This window comes from Podarcis melisellensis (assembly GCF_964234715.1).
Source record: "Podarcis melisellensis genome assembly, chromosome: 9".
NCBI classification, from domain to species: Eukaryota; Metazoa; Chordata; class Lepidosauria; order Squamata; family Lacertidae; genus Podarcis; species Podarcis melisellensis.
Window position 1 is genome coordinate 20,387,374 of NC_138541.1, and position 20,830 is coordinate 20,408,203.

Here is a 20,830-nt window from a genome sequence, read left to right on the forward strand (position 1 = left end):
ACTGTATCACAGGAGAAGCAGGCAATATAAAATGAAGCTGTGTGTTATGTGTAGTGCATGTTAAAGACATATTCACCTAGCTCTTGAAATAAAGCAAATGAAGCCAGTAAGCGTATTTATATATCGTAGCCATAATATATATTTCATATCAATATGAACATGTAAACATTTATCTTGTTTCAGCTTGATAATGCTCATTCATTCCTGGAATATGAATAGTTTTAGATTTAGGACAGTATAGTTTTTGTTCTGAGTTTCAGTTTTTACAATTAGTGTGAATAGATCATCATTCAATAATCAAGGCATGTTTTCAAAATAACATAATATAAATTAATGCACATTTTATGCTTTTTAAAGTGAAATCCTAAACATGTCTACTCAGAAGCATATTGTGATGGCCATTAGCTATAAATTTCCAGGTAAATCAGTATAGGACAACATCATTAATAATGGTCTTTGGGAATTTGATATACCATTGTAAAGAGATTAATCTTGTATCATTTATTTAATGATTGTTTCCTCACATTTTGAATAAAGTACTAGTGCCTCAGAGTCATTTATTTGAATAAGAATTGCCAATCATAAAGTACTGTGAGAACATTCCTATCACTGCAGTCAAAGAGTTACATAAATGTATGGTAATTTCCATTCTATACAAACCATTTCTGCTTGGCTGAAAAACAGTTAATTTGGAATGACAATATAGAAATGACAAATATGCAAGTGACATTTGCCCCACTAACCGCTTACTTTGTCTTCTGTGAGGAGTAGAATGAGAATGTTTTATTGAAGTCAGCATGGTCAAAGGAAGCACAATTAGTTTTATTAGGTGATAATGGTAGTACATTTATTGCTTGGACTCTGGAAATTTATGACAGTGGTCGTACTTTAACCCTAGAGCACTGGCCACCACGACTTAACTGAAGTGTACCGGAAGAGACCATCATGCAGCCTTTGTTCAAATCAAGGGTAATAACTGCAATTACTTGATTGCATAGCAAGTTCATCCTGAAACTATGAATGCGGTTGTTCTCTGGAAGCTCTTCTACAGAGTAATGTGGTCACTTCTGATTTTCTTTTCATTGGAATTCTATGGAGCTGCGTTATCCTCAAGATCAAACTCCATGGTTCACTATATACCATATTATTTCCAGGATCAGATGCAGTATACCTCGGAATAAAGGGAAACAACAGTTGGAGAGGGCTGGTGTCCTCACCTTCTGCTTGTAAGCTCTCCATAGACATCTGGTTAGCTGCTTACCAGATCAGATGTTGGACTTGACGGGTCTCCATTCTGATCCATCAGGGCTTTTATTATGTTCTTATATTCCAGAGATGTTACCATGATTCACATGGTGTGAATGGAAGGTGGCTTGCATATTACAAGGTTTCTGAGCACCTATAGATCAGCTTTCCAGTTGCCCCACTTTTCTTCTCATAATGATTGTCTCTCAAGGACATATAGATTATATTCTCAAGAAGAAAACTGCCCGTGTGTCCTCTTTCCAAAGCCACATTCAGGCAGCAGCTGTGGAACCTATGGAACAACGGCAGTCAAAAGAGTAATGCGCCGATCACTCACAGAATCCTATTCCAATTTCACCCAACTGCCAACATGCGTGTGAGCATTTGTGTGCATTTCTGAAATATTACCTCTGAAATAGAGGAGGAACAGATACTTTCTGGTGAATATGTCATTATTCCTTACCTTATAGAGATTTTAAACATGAACTAAGTGTTGAGATACAAGTTAAGCTAGCATGGCAGAGAAGCACACAATTTCCCCCTTTTACAAAGGTGTCCCTCTCCTCCAGTTTCCATTGGGGCTGCAGCATGCTGGAAGGGGAGGCTTAATCCTCTCCCCTACAGCTGCCATCCTGTCAGAGGAAGAGTTTTCCTTATTTCCCCCATGCAACCCAGCTGTTAGGGTCATGAGTGTTTTGGTTCTGCAGTTTCTCCACACATCTTGCACACCATAAATGAACGAATCAGTCAAAACGGAAATAATAATCCTGTCCAGCCTTTACAGAGGAGTTGTAAGAATTTACAGAATTATCCATGTGAAGGATGATTTTACACATCAATGGGCGAGACTGTAGGATGTTTTATCATCAGATGGTGAGAGGGCATGGAGGAGGGGTTCTGTTCAACAACAAGGGCAAAATTCCCACATAGCATGTTTGAAGTAGCTCTTTGGGTCCCAGCTTAAATGTCATTAGCATTACCTAGCGAGCATGCCCTCACCTGACCCTAATTTGATTTTCAATATTGCTGGTATTAATTAAAAACAGTTATTCAGAAAAGCAGACTTTCACTGAATTGGAAATAAGGAATGATGTGAGAAAAATGTGTGCAATTTTTGCCAGTGGTGGCAATGAAATATGTGGGGAGGATGACACAGGAAGTGCAAAATAGGTTATGAAAGCGAAACAATCTGCCATACAGGGGTGGTCAGTAGGGTGGCACCGTGGAGCTGGCCTCCTAGCAGCAGTGTTACTCCCACTTCCCAGGGAGTTGTGGTGAGGTTGGAGCAGTACAGGTGCACTGGCAGAGACAAACTGGTCCTTCCATTCATGCACCCGAGCTGCCTCCACCTCATCACTGCTCTGCTTGTCCCAGAAAGGAACAATAATGCTGCTGTCAGGCGGCCACCCCTGCTGTTCTGTATTGCTCAAGTTATTTGGGAAATGAGGCCATGCAATGCAGAGGGCTTTCTGGTCCATTACAAAGAACCCTAAGAGGAAGAACAGATGCCTTGAAGTTGCCTTTCGATAGTCAGCACCTGGACAACAGACTGAGCAAGGCACACAGGCCACCTGCTCACAATCTTTCCCAATGTGGTCTGATGTATTCTATTTCTATTAGGGTTGCCATGTGTCCTTTTTTCCCAGGACACGTCCTCTTTTTCACGGGTAAAATTTCTGTCCGGGTAGTTTTTTTTAAAATTACCAAAATGTCTCTGGCTAAACAGTGGTACCTCGGGTTAAGAACTTGTTCTGGAGGTCCATTCTTAACCTGAAACTGTTTTTAACCTGAAGCACCACTTTAGCTAATGGGGTCTCCCGCTGCCGCCGTGCCGCTGGTGCGCGATTTCCATTCTCTCCTGAAGCAAAGTTCTTAACCCGAGGTACTATTTCTGGGTTAGCGGAGTCTGTAACCTGAAGCATCTGTAACCTGAAGTATCCGAGGTACCACTGTACTTTCTGGATGAGACATAACTGGTGGTTGAAGACTTGCTTTCCTCTTTTCTTCTCCTGTCCTGCTCAGCAATACATCACAGCTTCGATAGCCTACATATAGTAGGGGTATTTAAAATGAGAGTCATCATGGCGTCCTCTTTTTTGTTCCTCAAAATATAGCAACCCTAAAATTAAAACCTTTATTTCTAAATTTGCAATTTCTATATGAATTGGCATTTACACACTTCTTTGGTCCTTTTTAATGGTAAATTTCCTGTCCCTTTTTGTTGTTGTTTAGTCATTTAGTCATGTCCGACCCTTCGTGACCCCATGGACCAGAGCACGCCAGGCACTCCTATCTTCCACTGCCTCCCACAGTTTGGTCAAATTCATGCTGGTAGCTTTGAGAACACTGTCCAACCATCTTGTTCTCTGTCCTCTGACGTCCCCTTCTCCCCTTGTGCCTTCAATCTTTCCCAACATCAGGGTCTTTTCCAGGGAGTCTTTTTGGCAAAGTGTAAATGGTCTAGACAAAGACGTCAGTATGGTACTTTCCTCCAGAAAGTGCTTGTCTATCCTTTCCCTTACTATCGTGCAGCCTACAGGCTTTGCATTGACTAAATTTACAAGGAGATGACTTAGTTCAAGTCATATATGAGCTACATGCCAGCATGTATTTTAGTAAAGAACACACACCTGAGGAGAACAATGAAACGTCAGAATGCCACCGGTTACCTCAGTTCTTAATAATTAACTGGAAAGGCCTTCAATGAACTTAGTACCCAAGTGTGGAGTTTGGAATCTGACCCTTACTACATCTAGATAAACATTATTGTGACAGATTCCGAAGCCCTCTTTTCAGGCTTCACTCCAATCGGAGCAGTTCACTTCTCCATAGCCTTGAAATATTTCACAGTATTACAGCTGTTAGACAGGGCAAGCATGATTCTTCTTACTGTGCTTTTCCCATGCATCATTTCCACCTACTCAGCATCTGTGAAAGGTAAGTTACTTATTTAGATAATATTTTATTATTTCCTTTGGTAATTTTGATGAAAAAGGGGGCAGTAAAGGGTGCTAATCTGAGACTTTTTGTTTTTAGATCATATTAAATTTGCATTACGCTTAGATCACCCAACTGTGGCTCGTGAGCCATGTCAAGAGCAGCTTTTCTGTAGTTTGAAAAAGAAAGTGCCAAAGGCATTTATATTATCAGTGTATTTGTCCCTCTCCGGTGGAGTCTGGATCTGAGCTTCAATTCTGTAGCCATTAACAGGGATCTATATGGAAATGGTATTAGGAAAGTGGCGCTGCCATTGTAACCCCACTAACCTGAGAGTAAACCTGACTTAATGCACTATGAACCCCTATTGAATAGACATGGTTAGGATTGCAATGTGCTTTTATTAATTTAGTCTGCAATGTTATACCCACTTACTTGTTAGGAGTGAGTCCCATTGAACCCAATGGAGTTTATTTCTGAATGTATAGGAATGTATTGTTCACCACAGTTCTTGAATAACTGTGTATAATAGTTATTATAGTAATAGAAATAATAGTTATTAGCTAAATAAATATTTAACACCCCCCCAAAAAAGCCAGTATAAAATTAAGCTTCTTACATATCTTCGTAAAAATAGTCTTCTTACAAAGACTGGAGATAATACTCTGACACTAGACCAGATATTGCTTTTTATGACTTCCAAAAGATTATTATTATGAATTCGTTTGAATCACTTTATGGGATTCATATCAAGAGTGCTCACCATGTTTGTATTGTCAAGCTGCCTTTGAATAACATTTAAGAAAAGCAAAGAAGACTCCAGTCCATTTGGGCTTTGAATCTGGCAGAGTTCTGACGATGGAATATTCAAAATTCACCTCTAATTGTGTACTATAACAACCCCCACCTGTCTTCTTCAGCTCTTCCATGCTGCTGAAAATCCTGAAGTATTCTTTCATAACAGTGATGTGTAGGCAATCTGCCGGCCCTTGCAAATGGCAGGCTAAACTGATGGGAGTGCACTCAGGATGACAGCTATCAGATATGACACCTTTCTGTCATGTAGAGGAGGATGAAACTCCACTTTTCCAACGTCTAGGTAAACTCTAGGTCCATAAGTGAAATGAAAAAGTGGCTTGCCCCCTTCTTACACATGAGGTCAGCCAGGCAATCTGTCTACATAAATACAATGTGAACAGCTACATAACACAAGGACCAGAGTAAGAACTTCTAGGACTAAAGGTAGGAGCTTTTACAGCCAGAATGTCCCCTAGACTTTGAGACTAGAGGTCAGAACATGAGTTGCAATCAGTGCTCAAAGAGGATTAGGAAGATATGCTGACTAGGTTCAATTCTCAGGACAAAATGGCTTTCAGTTTTCCATGAATGGTTGTTTAGTACAGAATGCTTAACGATAAAAGATGGGAGGAAAGATAATTAATTTTGATACTTTGTGTGAGGATTTTTCTAGTCACCATTTTGGTTCCAGGAATTCTCAAAGGCCCATGGGATCTCCTCAGAAACCATTTGGTGGATCCCTTAGCCCATGGGTACCTGTGTCATGACCTGATCCTGCCCCTATTCATACAGTTTCTGTAGTGTAGTGTCCCTGTCTAGCCTTCTGCTATCTTTCTCGGTTCACCACTGGGATTCGCAGTCCTAGACCCTTTCTACATTCTTACTTTTGCCTCCACTTCTCCCTGAGATAAAGCTCTCCTTATTCCCCCCTCCTCCTTTCTGCTTGTCTTTCTCAGTCCGTTCTCTTCATTCTCCTTGTTTCCTTCTAGACCCCCCAGGCTCCCACTCCAGCTGCCTGGGGCCTTGTTTTGCAGTGTCTGCAGCCTCTGTTTTATGAGACTTCTTCCTCCCCATTTCTAAGCCTGTTCTGGTCAGCTTCTGGTCAGCCAAGCAGATACTGTCACACTGTTGACTCTCAACACTTTGCTTTTACAAGGCTGCTTTCCGCTTGCTGCACAGAGAGAAGGTTGTTCACCCTGTTCTACATGGGGTCGCACTGCTTGAAGGCTGACATTCACAAATCCTAGGGTGCTTATTGACCCAACATTGTCATTAGAAGTTCACATGACCTCTGTGGCTCAAAGTGTCTTTTATCAGCTTTGGCTGATAAAGGTCACTAGCTATGACCATAACTGAATGGAGATAGCTTGGCCACAATTACCCATGCTCTGGGAACCTCTCTTCTAGACTCTTGCAATATCACCCCCAATCTCCACAACAGTGCAATATTCCCGAGAGATCCAGGCTCTTGTCTGGGGTCTGTGTTTCATTTTGGACAATGAGGCATAGCAGAGACTGTGGTGTCTTTTAGGACTGGGCGATTTATCAATATATTGTCCAAAAGCAGTTTGAAGTCCATATTGTGATATCGGTTTCATAGTTTTTGACCTGGCAATATATTGCAAATCATGATGTGTGTTAGGGCTGGGCAATATATTTTCCAAAACCAGTTTCAAGTCCATATCATGATTTCGGTTTCATAATTTTTGACCTGGCAATATATTGTGAATCATGGCGTGTGTGTTGGGGGAGGGATTGCTATGCAAAAATCACAATGTGGGAAAACCGTGAAGCCAGGCAATGCCTCAACATAACTCTATCGTTATTTCAGACATTGTGTGATATATTGGTATATCGTGGTGTTTAGCTGGTGATATATTGCCCAGCCATAGTGTCTTTATGATATATGGTTTATTTACACGTATACACAACCTGAGCCTAGGATAGGGGGGTGCACAGCATTGCATTCCAAAAGGGTCTTGCTTCTATCATAGGCACAGTCCTGGGTTCAAACAGGCATGAGACATCCTGCCTGTTGCTCCACAGCTTGCCTTGCTTTCCCACTCACATAACTCCTAACTTTTCAGTAGGCAGCTGCCTAGATTGCATTGCTGCTTACTGATTCATAAACCTTTTCCCTTAGAGCACACGAGGCATACAATACAGCAATCCTGAAATTGTACTACTTTCCTTTGTTTTTCTACCGAACATTAAGCTCAGGGAGGGACTTCACCCATCTTTCCGGCTGGCACAGAATCAGCTTTGTTAAGCACCCATCTCCATGCACCTTTTGTTTGCTTAACCATTATCAGGCTGGCCTGGACATGGGAAGCTGAGCCCAGCTATTAAGGGTCTGGCTTCCAGTTTAGCTCTCTAAGCATTGATTAAATTCTAGCACTTACTAAATCCAGTCAGCCAGAAACTCTAGCTCTCAAAACCCCATAACAGTGTTATACACAGGGCTCCCTATGTTTAACAGACTTTATGAAAACAGGCTTCTCTCATGAATAGTGAGCAGTGGAAAGAACTGAAAAGGTCATGGTTGTGCATTGCTGCTTCTCTACTTCACATTAAGTACCAAAAATAACCAGCTTTCTTTAAATATTTCTGACGTATAACAGGGTTTAACGTATCTCTTCCTCTAAGAAAAGATTCTGTCAGTTGCTGCCACAAGGCTCCTCCATAAGGATGTTTATTTAGAAGCAAATCCCAAGTTGAAGAGACAGAAAGTACTGTGCGCAAGCTTTATATAGTTTACACAAACTTTATGTAGTTAAGTGTATTTATAAAAAGGTCCCATTGGAGCAATGTGTGAGACAGTGCATACTCCCGTGTATAATCAACCAAGGACTGGAGTGGTTTGGTAACACTTCTTTCATTTAAAAAATGAATGTTGTGCTGGTGGCCAAGACAGTGGTCCTCATCCGCTTTATGCAATGCCTCATCATGTTCTTTGTTTCTCTTGCTTCAACCACAAACAGAGCTCAAGCACCTATTCCTGCCAGGCAAAAGCACCCAAAAATAGTGTAATCTCTCATACCTGCATGCTGCTTCTGTGGAGAACTATAATACTGCTCAAGTATGGTGGATTTAGGTGGTGTCATGGGCGCCTCTACCCACACCTGTGACAAGACCCATCGGGCATTCTGGCAGCCTGCTGCAGGTGTGGGAAAGCCTGGCAAGGCTTGCTGCAGCGAGGCCAGGACACACAAGGTTGGGAGGGGCACTTAGTAGTATCCCTATTTGGGGGAGGGAGCCTAAGGTCCCCTTAGCCACAGGGAGTTGGCACCCATGGGTGGTGTGGTCAGATGAGGGCTGCCATCTTAAACCTTCCTTCATCTAGGTAAGTGCTTCACAAAATTCCATGCTTTAAAAAAAACCCTGAATTGCAACAAGTGACGCTGAAGCCCATCAGAAGGGATTTTTCTTTCTGTTTTTCTAAATCCCACTACAGTGGTACCTTGGGTTACAGACACCTCAGGTTACAGATGCTTCAGGTTACAGACTCCGCTAACCCAGAAATAGTACCTCGGGTTAAGAACTTTGCTTCAGGATGAGAACAGAAATCGCATGGTGGCAGCGGGAGGCCCCATTAGCTAAAGTGGTACCTCAGGTTAAGAACAGTTTCAGGTTAAGAACGGACCTCCAGAATGAATTAAGTTCTTAACCTGAGGTACCACTGTGGTTCCTTTCAGCCTAAAAGGTTCTACGCTTGGGCAGGAATAACCAGCTGCACCAATATAAGGTGGGGGCCACTTGGCTTACCAGCAATACATGATTAAAAGGATCTAGGAGGCTTAGATCACAACATGAGTCAACAATGTGATGCTGCAGCAAAAAAAAGCTAATACTGTTCCAGGCTGCATCAACAGAAGTCTAGTCTCTAGATCAAGTTCCACTCTAGTCTTCCTTGGTCAGACCACACCTGGGAAACTGTCCAGTTCTAGGTGCCACAGTTTAAGAATGATACTGACAAAGCTGGAACATGTGCCATGTGCAGAAGATAGTGACCAGGATGATAAAGGGTCTGGAAAGCAAGCCTTATGAGGAATGGTTGAGGGAGCTTGGTATGTTTAGCCTGGAAAAGAAGAGATTGAGAGGAGACATGAGAGCCATCTTCAAATATCTGAAGGGCTGTCACATGGAGCAAGGTTTTTTTCTCCCACTCTGGAGGGTAGGACATGAACCAGTGGCTTCAAGTTACGAAAAAGGAGATTCCAACTAAACATTCGAAAAAACTTTATGACACTAAGAGCTGTTCGACAGTGGAACAGACTCCTTTGGGAGGTTTTGCACTCTCCCCCCTTGGAGGTTTATAAGCAGAGGTTGGATGGCCATCTGTTATGTATGCTTTCGTTGAGTAGCAAACCTAGTCATTCCCAAAAAACTATGATGACAGAATACATTGTCTGCATCCCTTAAGAACAAAGCAAGCTGTCTTTTACTGAAACCAAGCCATTGGTCCATCTAGCTCAATGTTTCGTACACCAGGAATGGTCAACCTTTTCAGACCTAGGACTCACTTTTAAGCCAAACATGCATTTGGAGACCCAATTCTTAACCTGTTAGTTGCATCTATTTACATGGTTGCTGTGCTCCTGTTGTGACCCACCTTCCCAGGTATTGAACCTGGGAACTTCTGCATGCAAAGCAAGCTCTCTGCCACTGAGCTACAGCCCTTACCAGGGCAGGATTTAGGTTTGATGAGGCCCTAAGCTACTGAAGGTAATGGGGACCTTTATATGTCTAGCTGTACTTTGTCAACAACAAATTGTTACTGATTTTTGTGTTGAATATTTGCTATATGGTAATTTATGGACCTAATAGGTATCTAAAGCCACTTGCACATAACAAATAGGAGCCTACACAACACAAAACACTGTTGCTGTATGCAGGTTTTATTTTATTTGCTTTTTATCTTATATTTTGGAAATGTATATCCAGGTGGTTTTTTCCTTTAAATTTTTTTGGGGCCCCCAAGAGAGTGGGGCCCTAAGCTATAGTTTATTTAGCTTATACGTAAATCCGGCACTGGCCCTTCCCTTTGTCCACATTAGCTGTCTCTTTGCTCTGCTGCAATCTTCAGTTAGAAGCAGTTGCACTGAACTCAGGTCACAGAGAGCAACCTCTTCCTGTGTGTTGCCTAGGCAACCAGACAAAGCAAGATGCTAGCTTTCACATAACTCTGTCCTTAACACCCAGTGTGCTCAGGCAAGCACTCTCTTCTTTTTTGCTGAAAAGAACCAGACAGATAGTGAAGACTTCTCTAAACAAAGAATAATTAGGTTGGATAAATTCTATGGGGGTGGCGGGGTGGGTTAAACCACAGAGCCTAGGGTTTGCCGATCAAAAGGTCGGCAGTTCAAATCCCCGCGACAGGGTGAGCTCCCGTTGCTTGATCCCTGCTCCTGCCAACCTAGCAGTTCGAAAGCACGTCAAAGTGCAAGTAGATAAATAGGTAAACCAGCGGGAAGGTAAACGGCATTTCCATGTGCTGCTCTGGTTCACCAGAAGCAGCTTAGTCATGCCGGCCACATGACCCGGAAGCTGTACGCCGGCTCCCTTGGCCAATAAAGCGAGATGAGCGCCGCAACCCCAGAGTTGTCCGCGACTGGACCTAATGGTCAGGGGTCCCCTTACCTTTACCTTTACTTGAGTAGAAACACTGGCCTCCCCAATCCTCACATACAGGCAAACCATGTTTTTGCTGGGTTAATTTTCTTGCACATTGAGGTTGCTTGTTTGCCCTCTCCCTTGAGTTCTGAGAAGGGCTTTGAAATATTTCTGCTACCCCTACACCCAAGGAATCAAGGGCACCAGGCAGATTCTGCCCAGTTCCAAGTCTTCTTAGGGTGGGATCACAATGTCTTTATCCTGAATCACCTGCCCATAAGCTAGAAAAGTATCAGCTTTGATTGTTGAATCAAACACATATTCCTGGTAACCTAAGAAATCTTCCAGTAGGAGGCCTTAGGAGGTTATCAAGAAGATGGCAATCTGAATAATCTGACGATTAGTGTCAGAACTGGGCCAAGATTAACCTTTCTTTTTATTTTGTATTTATATTTATTAAATTTGTATAGCACCCTTCATCTGGTTCACACATACAAATACAAGATAAAAACAACAAAACAAAACCATAATAAAATTAAGAACCCCACCCCCAACCAATAAACCTTCCTCCAAACCCCCATATTTCTTCAGGATATCCAGTTTCATCTGCTTGGAAATATTCCATCAGATTATAAATATGCATTGCTCGCTACACATTAATATTATTTTCTAATAAAACTGCCTTTTAGATTCACTGAGATTACAGCAAATTATGAGTTGTTACCAAGCAATGCATTTTAATAGTATTTTCTAATAAATAGCTTGCTGCTTTTTTTATCTTTTTAGAAAAAAAATTCTAAATTTACAAGAGCCAATGCAAGCTTACGATCTAACCCAAGCCAGCTAGTGGTTAGCACATGTTGTGCATGCCAAGAGTACTAATATAAGGCACAGGCCCTGACAGCTGTCCCAATTCAGGCAGCATAACTTTGTGTATTATACGACAGTATCATGATTTAATTATAGACAGCCGTAATGGCAGACACTAGGGTTGCAAGTCAAGCTGTATATCTACCCACACCTTCCTGCAAGAACCCAGAGGCACACTTGACCCTAAGTCAGTATATCAAATACTGTACTAAAGTCTTGGCACTATTTAAGGAGATGGGAACCCAAAGGGCATATGATTGCCTTTCTGCAAATATATCAGAAGGGGGGCAACAAAATCAAAAGGGAAAGCAGCTTGGGTTAAGTAAGTTCTTTTGAATGTTAAGAATGGATGGCTACGAAGAGGACATTTGCACACTGATGCTGACTTTTAATTGTGCATTAAAACTGGGAACCATTTTGGAAGACCAAATTTCCACGTGTTTCGAGGGAGAACTGGAAGGCAGCACTTCTGAGAGAAATTACTAATGTGAAATACTAATCCTAGCATTGCAAACCCTCCGACATTTTTCTGATGAAAATAGGGATGTCCTATATTATTATTATTATTATTATTATTATTATTATTATTATTATTATTATTTTGCTGTTTATACACCACCCATCTGATTGGGTTTCCCCAGCCACTCTGAGCGGCTTCCAACATATATAGAAACATAACAAAACATTAAACATTAAACAACTTCCCTATACAGGGCTGCTTTCAGATGGGTCGGGGCTCAGAGAACTCCATACCCTCCAACATTTCTCCGATGAAAATAGGGATGTCCTAAGAAAAAGGGGCACATTCTAGCATCAATTCCAAAACTGGGACGGCTTCTGTAAATCTGGGACTCTCCCTAGAAAACAGGGACATTTGGAGGGTCTGGAATTATAGAATTGGAAAGGACCCTGAAGACCAACTTGTCCAATCCCCTGCCATGCAGGAATATGCAGCTGTCTCGTACGGGGATCGAACCTGCAACCTTGGCAATATCAGCACCACACTCAAAACAATTAAGGTTGCCTGGCTGGCAAACCAGAGAGTCCGTCTGACTTTTAAGTTTTCTGCTGCGCTGGGAGAAGAAGCCAATGTGGTGGTGTCAGTAATAAGAGAGGCTGCTGATACAGTGACTCATGGTGGGCCCTGCTGGCTAGTCCACAGCTGTGTGCTTGTACATTGCTGCCTCAGCTCCCCACCCTTGCCCCATGGCCATCTCTTGAAGTCTTCTGCTGTAAAGGTGGCTGGGGGCTTCCCCACCCAGTAGCCGAAAACTACCTCCCACTCCACCTTTAGCGGGGGACTAGGAAGGTAAAATGTTCTCCAAGTTGCCAGACTAATAATAAGGGAGTGTTTTTGAGCACTCAAAGAGTGTTGTATCTTCATCTAGCACTCTGGACTTAGGGACAGGCATGTCCAGGCTTGTGGAGGGCATGACTCAGAGAGAGGCAAGCTGATGCGCCATCTCTCATTTTTAAGCAAAGCTTTAGGGAGAAGAGCATGAGACAGGCAGTTGGGATTTATGTTGGTCACTGACCCTGTGCTTTCCACTTTTCTTTTCCACCCTCACAGGCCACAATACTGGTCCACGAATAAACAATGACAAGTTATATAAGTTCACCTACTCCACAGATGTGCTTCTAGACAGGGTGAAAGGCTCATCCCTGGAGAGTGCGGGCTACCGAATTTCATGTGGCGTGGATGTCAACTTAGTATGGAGAAATCCTGATAATGATGACGATCAGCTGATTAAAATTGCGGTAGGCAAGCAGTGGACGCAAAAGGACGAATTTAATGTGTTTTCTGCCAGTTGGTTTAAGTAAGAAAAGTGAACCCCATGTATAACGTGGGAGGCAGAGTTAAAATTGAGTTAATTTTTTCGCTCGTGTAAACAGTAAATACATGCTGCATTTAAGTAACTTAAGACACAGTCTTAAGCATTCAGGGTTGCACTGCTAAGTTTACATAAATGGCAGTATGGCCCAGTATATTCAATAAGTTACTGGTTCCCACCCCAATCACTGAGGGTCTTAATAATGGTGTGCTAGAGGTTGCATGCTTTTTAATTGCATTTTATTTCTTCTTTTCTTTCTGATATATTTCATTGTATTGCAGTTGGGATTTCATAGACTGTAGTACAGTAAAATACAACATAAGAGATAAAAGAAGCAATGGAACACAATTAAAAACCAGTTTGAATATTTTATGCAATAGATGTGCCGTCTCCCATCTTCAACCACAAATAGACAGGCACACCATGGACCGCTGGTGGTCTGTGAATCACAGTTTGGATACCCTGGCTTACGCTTCCAGTAGGCAGAGTCAGGTGGCTGCCATAGACAGGAGATGGTGGGGGTGGAGGGCAGAGAATGATGGCAGGGTATTGGAATTATTGAGAATTACCACTCTTAGTCTGCTGCCCTCAGGTAAAGGATGCTGTTACACTGCCGGTGTTGAAGTAAGAGTCAATTGCCAGGCTGTTTGGCTGGTAGAATTGATGGGGGAGGAAATCCTGTCCTTTGCCTCAGGCGGTAAACTGTCTTGGGCCAGACCCAGATCAACAAGATATACTCCTATATGAGCACATTTAACTGTGATGCCCTTAACACAAGGTACTCTTGGAATGGAAGTTTGATGAGACACCCAGAGATCTTAATGGGAGAATTTCCAGTGCCTGAAATTTCCAGTGCACCAAAGTCAGATGTGGGGCCACTGGACATGATCACACCCTCCCATTCCATGTACAGTATCCACATGCACAGTAGAAGATGTGAAAGGGCATAAAATCAGGGTGTCTTATTATATGGAAGACCACATGTACACAGCTGTGTGCAGGTACGTCTTTCACATCTTCTGCTGAATGTTCAGAGGCTAAGGTGGGGGCTATAGAAATATGAAGGCCAGTCATGGGGTCATTGGGCACAATGCTATTTTCTCCTCCCTAGAGTGCTTTGTATACCCCTAGAAGGAAGGTATGATCCTGTGTATGGGTCATAACTTAGAAGTACGCTTTGTGTGAATAAGACTCCAGGTTCTGTCCCTAGTATTTCTAATTAAACATATCTTTGGCAATATTAGAATCCAAAAGATATCTGAATAGGCCTTAGTGGGCCTTATCCAACGTTAGTCATACTCCTCATAGACCTATTGAAATTAGTGGATATGACCAACTGGGCTCCATTCATTTCAGTGTGTTTGCACTGAGTAGAAACCAGTTGGATACAATTCAATGTTAGAAGAACAGCCTGTGGCAACAGTAATATAAATTCTACATAGTACATTGGATTACCGCAGAATATGCATACTGAAAGTAAATTGGAGTGGGTGAGGTGAAAATCTCAGTAGGTAATCTTCCCCTGTCAGCAGAGGTGCCAAGCTGCCCCCAAGATTGAGGGGGCCAGCCTGCGTTGTGTGTGTGTGACATCAGGCACGCAGTGCGTATGTGTTGTTGTGTCGTCTGGAGGAGGTTGAGTGCTCTGGATGAGCCGGCCACTGAAGCTGTGCCACACTCAGCTCTGTGCCCAGCCTCTTCCACCACTGTGACTGCCTGTCAGGTAAGTGTAGGTGTCTTCATTCTGCCTTTCCCATTTGCTTTTTCAGATTACAGATGCAAAACTTGAAAACGTGCATGAGCGTCCAAAAAAGAAAAACATTTTCGAAGGAAAAAATACAGCTGCAGTCATTGGAAAAGAGCACCTGGCAGCTTTAAAAAGGCCTGTAGTTCTGCAGTGGACTCGTGGAAAGGTAAGGAGTGAGAAGACTTTATTTCACAGTCCCTGTCCATTCCTTGAACACATTTACACATAATCTCTTCACCTCTTGATATACAGTGGTACATTGGGTTACAGACGCTTCAGGTTACAGACTCTTCAGGTTACAGACTCCGCTAACCCAGCAATAGTACATTGGGTTAAGAACTTTGCTTCAGGATGAGAACAGAAATTGTGTGGTGGTGGCGCAGTGGCAATGACAGGCCCCATTAGTGAAAGTGGTACCTCAGGTTAAGAACAGTTTCAGGTTAAGAACGGACCTCCAGAACGAATTGAGTTCTTAACCAGATGTACCACTGTATTGTGTTAGGAAAAGTGTAGGCTCCAAGGCTTATTAGCCAACGCTGTGTCATAACTTGTGATGTTGCTTTAATGATGGAAGTTGAATCAAGTGTTAGGCAGCTGCAGCAGCAAGTGGAAAGATCACAGGTCAGGGGTGAGATAAGGCAGGGCTTGAGGTGACTCTCTTCCAGTCCTTTTTTTTCTAAAAAAAATATGTTTAGGCGTACTCTCATTTTCCTACTCATATTGAAATACAGCCCCTCAATGAGGCCAAACTTAGATTCACAAAATGTTTAGGGGTATGTGTACCCACTGCATCCCCCCAGAAAGAAAACACTGCTCGCCCGCTTCTATACCTGGTTTTAAGCAGCACAGGAAAATAGATTTTTCCCACTTGTATCACATAGGATATTGCTTCACTGTCACAATGGTGTAAATCTTTAGCAGTCGGATGCCCAAAATAGATAACAGACTTTCTTGATGTCATCGTTTTTAGAGGTAGAAAAGCCCTTTTCTTAAGCACTAGCTAAAGGTGCAAAGTCTTGATTTAAGTTCAGATGTAGCAGGACTGTCTGGCAGGTCGAAGTTCACTGTGTTTCCGACACGTCTCCATGCCGTTGATTTGGTTACTGTTCATTTTTGCCTGATGAGGTTAAAGTACAAGATATACGTTATCTTGAAATTCTGCTGGGGTAGTAAGAGAGGGATGACTATAAAACGTGAGAGCATTCTATATCATTTCCCCAAGACTATAGCACTTTTCACACAACTATTATAAGGGTTCTAAAGGTATGGACAGTGGATGCTGCCTTGCACCAGGTCAGAATCATCCGTCTAGCCCAGAATGTCTACTCTGACCATCAGCAGCTCTTCAGGGTTCAGACAGAGGCCATTCCATCATCAGAACCTTTTTAGATTGGAGATGTCAAAGATGGTACCTAGGATTTCCTGTACGCAAAAGTATGTACTGTGAGAAAACCAAGCATTTATTCCCCCATATGTACACAACTGTCTAAAGATTTTTTCATGTCATCAGGCCTGAGTTCTGGATGACAATTTTCAGGTGAAAAAAATATATTCCACATTGTTGTTGTTTTCCCTCTTCACTCAGGTTAAGAACTTCTACTCCTACGAAAATGAACCTGCTGTTATTCAGAATCTCAAGAGAGGCCTGGCTAGCTTGTTTCAGATACAGATGAACTCTGGGACTGTCAATGAGGTACTGCATCATGTTATGCAAGCTGCACAATCTCTCAAATGTTCACTGCTAGTATGAAATATATTTGACTTTGCACACAATACAGAAGCAAATGTGTTATTGAATCAAAGAGCTAACCGTAAGGCAGTTAATAACCTCTGCCTAAGGCCCAGTCACATCAGCCTTGGAAATGCCACTTAGCAACATGTCAACAAGTGCATGGTTGATGGTTTTAGTTCCTTAATTTTCGTATGTGTGTGTGAAGTTTTAAGACCCATATGGATTTTATTGTACTGGTGTCAATATCATGTCTACATTGGCCCTGACACTCTGGCCCAGAGGCTTTTATGTATTCCAATGTGATAACGCCTTTGCCATTTTTTTTATTGATTATTATTTAAATTTTCTAGGTGGATATTTCCGGCAAATGCGATGTTACTTACCGGGCTCAGGAAAATGAAATCACTAAAATTAAAGCCTTGAAATCTTGTAAATTAGAACGGACAGGATTTACCAGCCACAGTCAGGTATAGTATGGATAATATCTTCAACACATACTGTAGGCATGCACAGAAGCACTGAATCATGCTTTGTGCATGTGCAGAAGCGCCAAATCGTGTGACATGCATGCGCAGATGTGGCACTGCAGGTTATGAATGCTGCAGGTTGCGGACGTTCCTCTGTCACGGATTACGTTCGCAACCCGAGATTCCACTGTACATGTTTCAGACCATTGGTTCAATGCACTTTCTAACTAAGCAGTGTGTACTAAAATGCAGATACTGGGACAAAATATGCATAACATTGAATATACTAGTGAAAACAACATATGGAAATGCATTATATTAGGGGAAATCGCATGCAAAGATGTGTACATTAGAATAAATTTGGACTAAAATGAGGACTTTTAAAAAAATAGGAAACCTGTGTGTATATCTGGGGACCCTAGCCTAATCACAATGGTTCATGAAGTCATTACACATGCAACTATACTGTAATTATAATCATTACACATGCAACCACACTGTAGTACATATCTAGCATACCATAGCTATGTTTTGGCATGTTTTGCGCTTACTTTGTTTCTGCATTTCCTGGTCCTAACAAAATTATATTTCAGCTCTTTGACATCAGCCAAAAATCAGTTTCTGCCACAACGTATGTGCTGGAGGACACTTTTATTAAATCAGTGCGAGCAGAAGAAAATCACATTTTGAACGTGAATATTCAGCGAGCAATTGATGTGAAAGTAGTTTCGAAGTAAGCTGGCTTGTTTTAACTATTTTGCAGAACATTTTTAGTGGCGAAATGATATGTTTTATAACCTGCTACCCTTTGCTGCCATCCCAAGCGCCGTGAATTAAAGCAAATACATCAGTACTTTGAAAATTATTTAGTATTGTGTGGAAGTTAAGAGTTGTTGTTGTTGTTTAGTCATGTCCGACTCTTTGTGACCCCCATGGACCTAATTTGATCATTGCTTTCATCAGTCTGTTGCATTTCTTCCATTTCCTCAATCATTGGCAGTAAATGTCATAATCCATGTTACAATTTAAAGAGCCATGTGATCTTGGAGTCAATGAGCCCCCCCCCGCCACACCTTAAAGTGAGTTTCTTGGACTGCTGCAGCTGAACCCAGTGTCTAAATGCTTACTTGTATGGTGTGGCCTGTCACTGAATATAGAAACAGTCTGCTTATTGCCATCACTTGGCTATAGAAAGCTTAGAATGTGAAAGTCTTTAAGTCCCTACTTACACATGGTGACATGAAGTAATGCATACAGTAATAATTACAAGCTACTGTTTGGGATGGAATTGGGGATATATATTAAGGTGGCCATCTGCAGAAAAGCCAGGGCTTTTGAACCTTTAATAGCTTGCATGATACATTATGCCTACTGAAATTCCCTCTTCTACACAACTATTAGCACAGCTATTAAAGGTAGAGAAGTCTGGCTACCTGGATATGTCTTCAAGTTGCAACCAAGATGTAAAGCTCTGTTTCAATATGTGTACCTAACAGGCAGAAACTGGAACTGAAGTCAACGGAAGCTGGCCCAAGAGTGATGGCTGGGAAGCAAGTTGCTAAGATTATCAAGGCTCTGGATTCAAATTACGTTGCAATTTCACTTGCAGCAGAGCCTGCCTCGGATGAATGTAAAAGTTGCCCCACAGTAAGTAAATAAAAGAGCAAGTTGTGCGTGCCTTAAGTTCAAGTTCATAAGTAAAAGCACTCCTTGAAAAGAAATTACTGCTTACCAAGATGTTAGTGAGATATTAGATTTGTAATTATCGAACACAGACATTTTCGGATTTATCGAATATTCTACAGCAACTTGGCTGACCTCATGACACCGCAGCAACACATTTAGGCATGTTACATTGTTTTATGAGTCAGTGTTATCTGCCTTAATTACTGTTAGAATCAGGTCTCACAAATGTTATGCTTGCTACTAATATGCATTTTTAATGGGGCAAGAAATGTACCCATCTGTGAATGCCAAAGCTGTGATACAGCACAGCTGAACTGTGGTATAATATTTGAAAGATCTTGCGGAATAAATGGCTGTAATTCTAAAGAGCCATCCCTGATCCCATTGAAGTCTTAATTGGGCTGTGTTTGACCTGAATGCCAGGTCAATAAGGGCTTACACACAATGTTGAGTATGTCATCTGTAAAGGTAAAGGTAACCCTGACCATTAGGTCCAGTCGTGGCCAACTCTGGGGTTGCGGCGCTCATCTCGCTTTATTGGCTGAGGGAGCTGGCGTACAGCTTCCAGGTCATGTGGCCAGCATGACTAAGCCGATTCTGGCGAACCAGAGCAGCACACGGAAACGCCGTTTACCTTCCTGCCAGAGCAGTACCTATTTATCTACTTGCACTTTGACATGCTTTCAAACTGCTAGGTTGGCAGGAGCAGGGACCGAGTAATGGGAGCTCACCCCGTCATCTGTAGTGCTGTGTAAAGTTTTATTTTTTTTGTACTGTGGGGGGGCAGGTCCATTATGAATCAGAACCACTTGACCACATAGCATAAAGAGGGAAATTTTTAACCTTCTCCCTTACCTGCCATAATCCCAACAAAATTCCTCTTGTGCTGTCATCAGCAGCAGAAAAACACGCACCTCTTATTGGCACCAGTGTTTCCCAATTGTTGTGTTAAGAGCTGCTTTATTACTGTTGGAAAGCTGTTATTGTAAGCAGCCCTGTGCTTCATGCAGGGAGGGGATTTGATTAGGTTATTTGACAAATATTGTTGTAGTGTGTCTTTTGCAGTCAGCTGCATGCTTCGTTTGCTGTTTAAAACTATGAAAAAGCTGAACCAAGGTATTGTTAATTAAAAGGAAGAACAAAGAAACAGTGGGGTCACTCAGAGGAGAAGATGGTGAAATGCAAACAGGGGACACAGAAAGGGCTGAACTCCTCAATGCCTTCTTTGCCTCAGTCTTCACTGATAAAGAAAACAATGCCCGACCTGAAGAATTTGGAGCAAATGATTCAGCAGAGGAAACAGCCCAGAATAACTAAGGAGATAGTACAAGAATACTTGGCTAGTTTAGATGTATTCAAGTCTCCAGGGCCAGATGAATTGCATCCAAGAGTATTAAAAGAACTGGCAGATGTGATCTCAGAACCACTGGCAGTCATCTTTGAGAATTCCTGGAAAACAAGTGAAGTCCTGGCAGACTGGAGGAGGGCAAATGTCCCTATTTTCAAAAAGGGGGAAAGAGAGGACCCAAATAATTACCGCCCAGTCAGTCTGACATCAATACCAGGGAAGATTCTGGAGCAGATCATTAAGCAAACAGTCTATGAGCACCTAGAAAGGAATGCTGTGATCACCAATAGTCAGCATGGATTTCTGAAAAATAGTCATGTCAGACTAACCTGATCTCATTTTTTGACAGAATTACAAGCCTGGTAGATGAAGGGAACACAGTGGCTGTAGCCTACCTTGATTTCAGCAAGGCATTTGACAAGGTGCCCCATGATATTCTTGTAAAGAAGCTGGTAAAATGCGGTCTTGACTATGCTACCACTCAGTGGATTTGTAACTGGCTGACTGACTGAACCCAAAGGGTGCTCATCAATGGTTCCTCTTCATCCTGGAGAAGAG

The 20,830-nt window shown here is 42.2% G+C and overlaps 1 protein-coding gene across 2 annotated transcripts in view; it reads left to right on the plus strand.

Moving 5' to 3' along the window:
* Positions 1-4,037: 4,037 nt before the first annotated feature.
* MTTP (microsomal triglyceride transfer protein) overlaps positions 4,038-20,830 on the plus strand; it is a 37,871-nt gene continuing 21,078 nt past the window's right edge. The window contains exons 1-7 of one of the 2 annotated variants that reach the window (XM_081924897.1): positions 4,038-4,182; positions 13,034-13,221; positions 15,062-15,205; positions 16,625-16,732; positions 17,122-17,238; positions 17,832-17,971; positions 18,735-18,885. In XM_081924897.1, coding sequence (XP_081781023.1) covers positions 4,122-4,182; positions 13,034-13,221; positions 15,062-15,205; positions 16,625-16,732; positions 17,122-17,238; positions 17,832-17,971; positions 18,735-18,885 — 909 coding nt within the window. In that variant the 5' untranslated portion in view covers positions 4,038-4,121. Of the gene's footprint in view, positions 4,183-13,033; positions 13,222-15,061; positions 15,206-15,963; positions 16,012-16,624; positions 16,733-17,121; positions 17,239-17,831; positions 17,972-18,734; positions 18,886-20,830 lie in introns of those variants that run through there. The other variant, XM_081924898.1, reaches the window with a different exon arrangement.